At 43.8% G+C, this 8,779-nt stretch overlaps 1 protein-coding gene across 1 annotated transcript; it reads right to left on the bottom strand.

The window, feature by feature from the left end:
- Positions 1–3,445: 3,445 nt before the first annotated feature.
- On the bottom strand, positions 3,446–6,296 carry LOC147458346 (pentatricopeptide repeat-containing protein At5g66631-like). The gene has a single exon (XM_086513002.1). It carries the CDS (start codon positions 6,106–6,108, stop codon positions 3,979–3,981), a length of 2,130 nt encoding a protein of 709 aa, XP_086369128.1. The 5' UTR covers positions 6,109–6,296; the 3' UTR covers positions 3,446–3,978.
- Positions 6,297–8,779: the final 2,483 nt, after the last annotated feature.

Consider the following 8,779-nt stretch of genomic DNA (forward strand, 5'->3'; position numbering starts at 1 on the left):
AGCTTTAGTGCTTGGGAAGAAATCAACTGCCTTATTAATAAATACTGCCTTAACGGCTTTAGGAGGTCTGACCTTGTAAACACTATTTCACATGCCATTAAACATAACAACTAGAAAAAATTGAAAATTAATTGTACTAACCTCATTACACGAATTAGGCAGCATGCCCATACTCAATGGGCCTACTGCCGACTCATTGAGTACGGTGCCTGGGTTTGGGCGGGCGCACACACACACAGAGGTCCCTTTTTGGACTAATGATGGGATGTTTTTCTTGAAAATCCTCTACCTTACACTGGATTTAATGATTTATTGTTAGTAAATTGGTAGTCCATGGTCTTTTTACCTAACTACCTTGCATTATTCACTCTAATCATAAACTAAGTTCTTTTGAAAAAGGGTCAATGCATGGTGGCTATCAGAATTATGGTGCAGATGAGGTTTTGGCACATGCTAGAGTGGTGGCTTCATATGCCAGTGACGGTGATGTCACGTTTGCCTTTAGCGTTCCTCTTGCTTACATGTCTTTGAGAGGTGGCTTCTCCACGTTGGTTGCTAGATTAGGATGCAGTTTCTCATGTCACACCACATCGTGACTAGTTTAGCACCTTCTCTAGTGGGAGCTTTGGTTGTGTGCACTTGGCCGATGGTTCAGTGTTTGACATTGCATGTGCATGAGATGTTTGCTTGTCATTGCCCATTGGTGCATCATATACGCTACGACATGTGCGCTATGTTCCTCAGCTGAGATAGAGTTAACTATCTCGGTGAGATAGTTAGCAGATTATGGGTGTCAGATACTGCTTAGAGAGCAGTCTTTTCATATGCATTGCGGTTCGTTACTGATTTCTAGAGGAGCCTGCAATGGCTTGTTATATCCTATGCATGTGTCTGAGGTGTGAAACGACGTGGTCTAGATTTTTTTACTGGCATGCTTTGAGCGAGAGACGAGACGCTTCTCCTTCGCAGATGAGCTTCACCATGCTCACGAGACCGAGCATTCAGTTGTGCAAGACATGCCAGTAGACTCCGTAGAGACAGAGGTAGAGCGATAGTGCTCTAGTGAGACACAGAAGGTGTCATCGGAGCCTGTGCAGGCAAAGGTAGAGTGGTATGCTCCCTAGAGACACAAACATAGATGACGGACATGAAGTTCTTTGATATGCTCATACTAGAGGGGGACTAGAGGTTGATGAGTTGGTACAAGATGCACACTTCCGCCTATTGGTGAGAGAGACTTAGCCATCCGAAAGTCGACGATGACACATCCATATGCGATGGATAGTCCTGATGATGCAGTACATGTAGATAGCATAGGGGAGGCCATGACAACCAAGTTTGCTTAGATTTCGTCAGCATTTGGGTGTTTCATGTATGACCTACTAGTGTCGAGGCCCAACTTAACACCTGCAGTGGGAGCATTTGCAACAGGGATTGACAGTCGTACGGTGACTGACATTAGCATGACACATAGTGGAGTTTTGCAAACCATACAGAGTTGTCTGCGGGATTTACATGTAAGCTCTAGCATGAATACGCACGTTCGTCAAAGCCGATACGGTTGCATTTAGATCGATTGAGCGAGCTAGTGGGCGTAAATTGAGAGAGTCTCTCAACCATTTTCTTGTAATTAACTAGTAGTTTAGCTAGTAGAGCCCACTTATTGGCACATTCACCTTTAAGTGGGAGTCTATTGAGGTAAAGGCATTATGTCTTTTGCCTTTTTTGCCCGGGCTGAACGTCCAGTGTCCGGCCGCCCACTGACCTTATTCTTTCTTGTACATATACAGAGAATAAAGGGCAGCTGACTTTGAGACTTTCTCCACCCACACAACACCTTGCACTCTCTCCTTCTCCCCTTCCTGCATGCACGCATTTCGTGCACTGCACTCTTCACTTGGAAGGCGCTACCCCCTGCTCTCGTATAGCTTTGTGGACGAGTTTGGTGGTCTTGTACAACCACGCAGAATACACTCATTGTCAAAGGTCTTGCCCTCATTCCAAACAAAATCATTCCCATCCTCAAGATAGCATTGTCTCTCTGTTCTGAAAGAGTCCATAGATTTGTTTATTGCTCTAGCTATTTCGTCATTATCTTAAGGGTTCACTATTAAGAACCCCCTCTATGACGAGCATTCCCAAGGTCCTTAAAAAAAACCTTGTGTTAAAATGTTGACATGAATATAATATTTATACCTCTTTTTTTAATGAATTAACACGTTTTTTTCCAAAATGGATTTTAAAAACCCCTCTTGGTAACGGATCTCTGCTAAATTAAATTTACCATACTTTCATGCTCGTATGGTTTTTAGTGTATGATATGTGTATGATAAGATCAAACATATTCATTGTGCATCATTTATACTATATAGGGAATAATTGTCTTTTCATAACCACAATCAATAGCCAATGATATGTTCAAGGTTCTGAAGCAGAATAGATATCAACCCTTGCACTACAACCAATATATAATTGTTATAATTATGGTATTCGACATATAGAATTTCTCGAGAATCTTTTTGCATGCTTTCATATGTGTATACGTTTGCAGTGTGAAAAAACTATGGTCTGTGGTGGTCCACTATCTTCAAGAAAATTGTCACTTACGCTAATTGCTATGACATGTGCCAAACATTATGGCCATTGGGCTCCTCCATACTTTTCTACAAACATTTTAAAGGCGTTCCTTAAATTGTGGCACCTTTTAAGGTCCTCTACCTTTTTGGGGTGATCACCATGGAGGAGAGCTATTTGGAGTGTTCAGTAAGCCCCACATAGTGAGATGGTCAGAACCCCTATGTCGGGTTGCACACCCTCCATCCAAATCCTTGCAAAGACATCTTCATAAGCAGAACTTACTATACTCTTTACATCTTATGATGGCATGTACAGACAAATCGACTTGCCGATTATCCCTCTTTGCCACAACTCCTTCCAAGTTTGTGTAAGCATGTTTGGTAAAAGTTTAGCAGTGAGAAAAATCAGTAACTGGAAGAACTCACAATTGCACAAAACGAGTGTACAATCTGCATTGTCATCACACTTTAATTTGATACTTCAAACCAAAAGATTTGGAAAAAGAGGGCCTCGATATACCAATTGAAAGACAGGCAATATGCAAAAAGATCATCAATTGTAGATTTTTCACACATCAATGCTCCACTATAAAGCTGACCAAGCCCAATTGGAGTACAACTAGGGCTACAGAACTGGGAAAAATTTGTGGTCACTGATTTCTACAGTTGAAATGTTATATGCAGGCTTGCACCAGGAGTTAAAAAGCCAATATGATATAACTCTTTGGACTTCATTAAAGTTTGAGAGCATCTTTTTGTGCCTCATGCAGGTCCTTGAAGATCACACACAAATTTACATCTTTGCAATTGATAGCGAGGAGTTTGTCAATTTCCAATGGTCACCATTGACGCGCCTTCCGCGTCAGCAGTTACTAAGAAAGAGTGCACTCCCAATCCTTGCCATTTGGAAGGTTTGCAATCAAACATCATATGGACTTTCAAGCCAAAGCTTGCCCAGCAACCTTGACAACTCTTACTACCATAGAACTACTTTCTGAACGAATTAGCTTTAAGCTCTTCGATGTACTCGTTCCACTTCATTGCTTGCTATATGTTGACAGCGTTAGCCACCATAGCCGCTGGCATGCTATAGGCTCCAAACAGTGCGCACCCAATGTGACAATAGTACTTCCCAGCATGGAGCCCTAAGAGATCGTGGCCCGTAAGGGTACTCAACAGGCAATCACTATTGCCACAACCTCGACGGCAATGGCATGCATAGGCAGTCTGATTGGGTAGGAAAGGAATCTTCCACAATTAGAGTTTGCCTATAATAGTGGCAAGCATTCTGCTACTGGTAACTGGATTAAGCCCGATCAGTTTTGGTGATGACAGATTATTGCAAGCGCTGTCTCAGTTCAAGCATGTTGCATTTGTGGCATCTCCCTCATCTACTACTTTATCAGACTCCATACTTGAACCCCGCAGTTGTACCATTCCCCTCACCTGAACTTCGGGACCTCCTTGGCTTGACGCTTCCCATAACCAGGAACAAAACAGACAAAATCTTTTCCTGTAGTTCTTTCCTCTTTCCTCCAAAGAAATCGAAGGACTTCCTCTCCTCTGCCAAGGCTTGCACATCTCTAGGCCTGTTTGCCTCCAGCAAGACTTTTTTGAGAATTTTGTACATGTCCTGCGTAGGCTCTATGCCAGCTTCTTTCATCTCATCATAAATTTGAAGAGCCATAGGATTGTCTCCTTCTCGATCATAAGCTGCAAGAATAGCCTTGTATTCATCAAGGCTGGACCGTCTTCCAGACGAGTGCGTGCTACAGAAAAAGGTGTATGCTTCCTCAAGCTTGTCAACCGCTGCAAGACATGTTATATATTGGGCCCGTGCATTACTGCTGAGATAAAAACCCTTTTCCTCAGCCTCTTTCAGAAGCGCCTTTACTCTATCTACTTGATGGTTTTTTGCACAGCCCTCCATGGCTAGTGAGTATGAGATACGATTAGGCTCCAGCCCAACTTCTTTTATGAGCTTAAACAAGGTAAAAACTCTGTCTCCTTCCCCAGCGCCAACATAGTATCGCATTACTCGATTGAACATAGGGACTGTGAACTTCATACCCTCAGAACGCAACCCTTCATAAAGCTTATTCACTAAGGAGGCTTTCTTTGCCAGACTTAACTTACACTTGAAAATACGCTCCACCAACAGTCCACAGCTATAGCTATCATGCTTGTATCCCACCTTGTTCTTAAGCCAGTGAAAAAAGGGCCACAGTATATCTACATTCTTGACCCGTTTCAAGATCCCCATGACAAGATGGCGCTCCCAATGTATGTCTGCTTGCTCGAGCATCTCTTCGACTTTAGAGTCCCATGTAGGAAGAGCTTGTGCAAATGCATTCACATCAAAACCAAGATTAAAGCATGAAATGGCCCTCCATTCAGACAAACTACACTCAGAATCGCCCATGTCTTCGTCATCTAATGACTCGATTAGCTCATTGTCACTTGAAGAAGAAACTGATGAAATCTCCTCTAGCAAGATTGCAGCGGCCTTGGACTTACCTGCCGCTTGCAAAGCTTCTATTGCTGGCATGAACTGCTTTGTGGGCCGGTGAAAGTGCTCCTTCATTTCCTCCAAGAGCTCCAATACCCTTTCCAAATTCCCACTCTTTGCATACGCATTTATAAGGGTCTTGTATGTCACTCTATCAGGAACCAAGTGCACCGACTGCATTATTTCCGAAACCCTGGCAGCCGCATCCAAATTTCCATTGTCAATGAGATACAGAACAAAAACAGAGTATGTTCGGTTGTTTGGGAGGCAATGAGCCCTAAGCATTTCCTCAAAAACAATCGCTATTTTGGTGTAACGTTTTACCCGTAGTAAATGCTCTATGTATACAGCATATATTGCAGTAGAGAGTTTGGCTCCAGTCTGCCGCAACAATCGCCAATGGGCGGTAATACCTTTTTCATCCTTCGCCTTAGAATACCACAGCATGACGTTGCTGAGGGTAACAGGGGTCACCAAGCAAGCATCTGCCTCCATTTCGTCAAAAAGTTTCTGCATTTCATGAAAGTGCCCGGCCCTTCCTAGTGCATTCAACATGGCACCATATGTGTATTCATTATGCTTGAATTGACGCACACCTTTCAACCATTGGAAAAAGCTCAAGGCGACATCACGAGGGATATCCAGTCGGAGAACTTGGGTGACCAATGGAGGGTCATACCTGATGCCTAAGCTCTTCAAGGCTATCTGCACCTCCGAGTTCCAAACCCCTTTACTCAGCAACTCCGCAACGCTGGCTATGGACCTGGTTTGCTCAAAGAACTGATGCAGGACATAACGAGGGGGTAATGGCCGGGTACTATCATCAGAACCCATTTCGCTGAAAGCCTTCTCTATGTTGGCCAGGGTTTTTTCTGATGAAATCTTTGCAGGATCTCGCTCTGCGATGGAAAGCGCCACATGCTGATGAGCCAGCCGTCTGCAAGACGGTGATCTAGGCCACTGTTCCAGTTGGTGCATACCTGTGCATCCGCGCTGCTTCAATGCTACGCAAAAACGATGCATTTCCTAGCTGGTTGTCTAGCATCTGGGCAAACGAAAGCGGGAAATTGCTATACAATTAAGGGTTAAATAGCACCTACATATAATAGCACCTACATAGCACCCATACTACTAAGATTCCCCTTTTTAAACGGTTTTTGTGAAATCGTCTCAGACCTATTTTTGGCTCATTCCCCATCTTATTGATATGGAATCTCAGTAGATCCTTTCCCAACCACCCTGCGCTGCTGCTAGGTCCAGAGGCCAAAAGCAACACCCTCCAGCAAGTTTGGAATGCGTGGAAGGCTATTTCGTTGAAGGCTTCAACAGCCTTTACTGTTTAAGGCCAAGTCCCCCTCTTCTCGATTGTGTTCTTTCCACTTATAAGTCTTAGCTGTGTTTCCGCCTTGTTGTCCTTGCGCCTCCCGTCCCCGCTACTTTCTCATCATCCTGCATGGAGGCGACATGCTCTCATCTCACCCTACCCCACCTTCGACCTGCGTACTCACTTGGAAATCGAGGGAGAGCATTTTCAAATATTCTAGAGATTTTCGGGTTTTTTTTTCAGTTGGTACTACCTACTTGAGGGGAACAACTTGCAATTTACACCGCCCTTCTTGGAGCCTACAAATAGTGCACTTGCAAAGGCACAATTAGACCTTTGATTCGATGGAATGCTTGTTTCTACATTTGGGCGGCTCAAGAAAATCGAAACATGGGAAGGATTTCTTGGGCATGCCACGCCAGCAATAGCCTTGTTGAAAGTTTTCTTGTGACATCACTTTGTCATCTACATCATCATCTCTAAGCGTGGGAAGAGTTTACAATAACTACCAAGCAATCGGGTAATAAAGTACCAAACGTACCTAAAAGTTGGGAGAAATTTCAAGAGGTCAATCAGACAAATTTATAGGGGTGGTTATTACAGCCATCTACAACCATGACCTTATGGATCAATACAAAGAAGAAATGCTCTATATATTTTGTACAACAACCCTACCAAAGGGCTAACCAAGATCAGATCTAAAGGGAGAGATATTCAACCAAGAACAGGTGCAGTTAGGTGACTTCAGACTGCAGAGAAGAGCCAACATATCAACTTGGGAGCTACCTACCTGTTACCATATACATGTGGTAGTGATGTGTGTGAACACACTAGGACCGCCAGGGCATTTTTTCCCTCTTTAGGAGGTTTTTTCCCCCGTGCATTGTATATACGCCCATCACTCTAGGGCTATCTATCTTTCCATTGCACACTAAGTAACACACTCTCTATTGTGTTCCTTGAGCTTCCTTCGTCTTCTCTAAGCTGTGTGTGTTTCTCTGCAACCCTAATTCCAACAATTGGTATCAGAGCAGGTCACGTCCTCCTGGGCTTAGTCGCCAGCTGCTCCAGCACACGCCTGCTCACCTTCTCTGATTTCAGTGAGCTTTGGCGAGCGTTCGCAGGTCGACAAAAATTTTGGGCGAGCTCGAAGAGCTCGGTCTGCTCATAATTTTAAATTGGGCTCATTTCGGCCTCCGTTTCCACTACAGACAGTATTGCACAGGCTATTTCATCATTTTGTGCAGAATTTCTGTCAGTGCCGTTTTCTGCATAACAGGTGCCTTATAGTCTTCTACGGTTTGTGCTATATAGCACAAGTTGTTCCCGCTCCATTTCTCCTATTTTCGAGCAGTTTTCACATCAGGCGCAGCATTTACCATGGCTGACAACAACAACACAGATGTGTTCAAGATGTTTGCTGCTGAGGACAGGTTGGATGGGGACAACTACCCTATGTGGGCTTATATGATGCAACATGTTCTTGTATCAAAGGGTGTATGGAACATTGTACAGGGCATTGATGTACGTCCTGGTTCTGAGGATGTAGGCGATGTTGAGGATGTTGCAGGTCTTGCTGCAAGGATTGCAACTGTTAGAGTTGTTTTGCCTACGGCAGAACAAGATCGTTGGGATGTTAAGGATGCACAGGCTCATGCATTGATTGCATTGTCCGTGAAGCGCACCATTGTTCCTCACATCCGTTCAGCAAAATCTACAAAACAGGCTTGGGATATTCTAGCAGGTCTTTATGCAAGCCGCAATGAGGCTAAAATTGCTTTGCTGCGTAAAGAGCTGGAGTCAAAGATTATGCATGAGGAAGATGATATCGACACTTTCCTTGCTAGTGTCAAGGATATCAATGAGCAACTTATTTCTGCAGGTGAAGTTATTTCAGACAGTTCCCTTGTGCAGACTGTTCTTGATGCCTTACCAGATTGTTACCAGACTTTTGCTAGTACTTGGAGACTTATGACCCAAGGAAATCCAGAAGTTGTCAAGTTTGATGCATTATGCACATTGCTGTTGCAAGAGTCACTTTCCAGAAAAAATAGGACTAGGCAGCATGCAGTTGAACAGGCTTTTATTGCTTCTCAAAGAAAGGGTGGTAACAGTAATGCAGCCACTTCCTATGGTTCTGCTGGGAGTGGCAAAAATTTTGTTCCTAATGCTTCTGCTGGCAGCACTTCGTCTGGCAATTCTGGTGATAAGGGCAAAAAGAAGATGTGTTGCCATTATTGTAAAGCCAATGATCACTTGATCATGTCATGTCCTAAGTTGAAGGTCAAAGAGGCTAAGAAGAAAGAGGGTGGTTCCACTGCAAATGCTGGTTCCACTACAAATGCAGCCATTGTTGAGTCTTCTGTGAAA

Source organism: Adiantum capillus-veneris, chromosome 5 (assembly GCF_014529385.1).
Source record: "Adiantum capillus-veneris isolate H3 chromosome 5, ASM1452938v2, whole genome shotgun sequence".
Taxonomy (NCBI): domain Eukaryota; kingdom Viridiplantae; phylum Streptophyta; class Polypodiopsida; order Polypodiales; family Pteridaceae; genus Adiantum; species Adiantum capillus-veneris.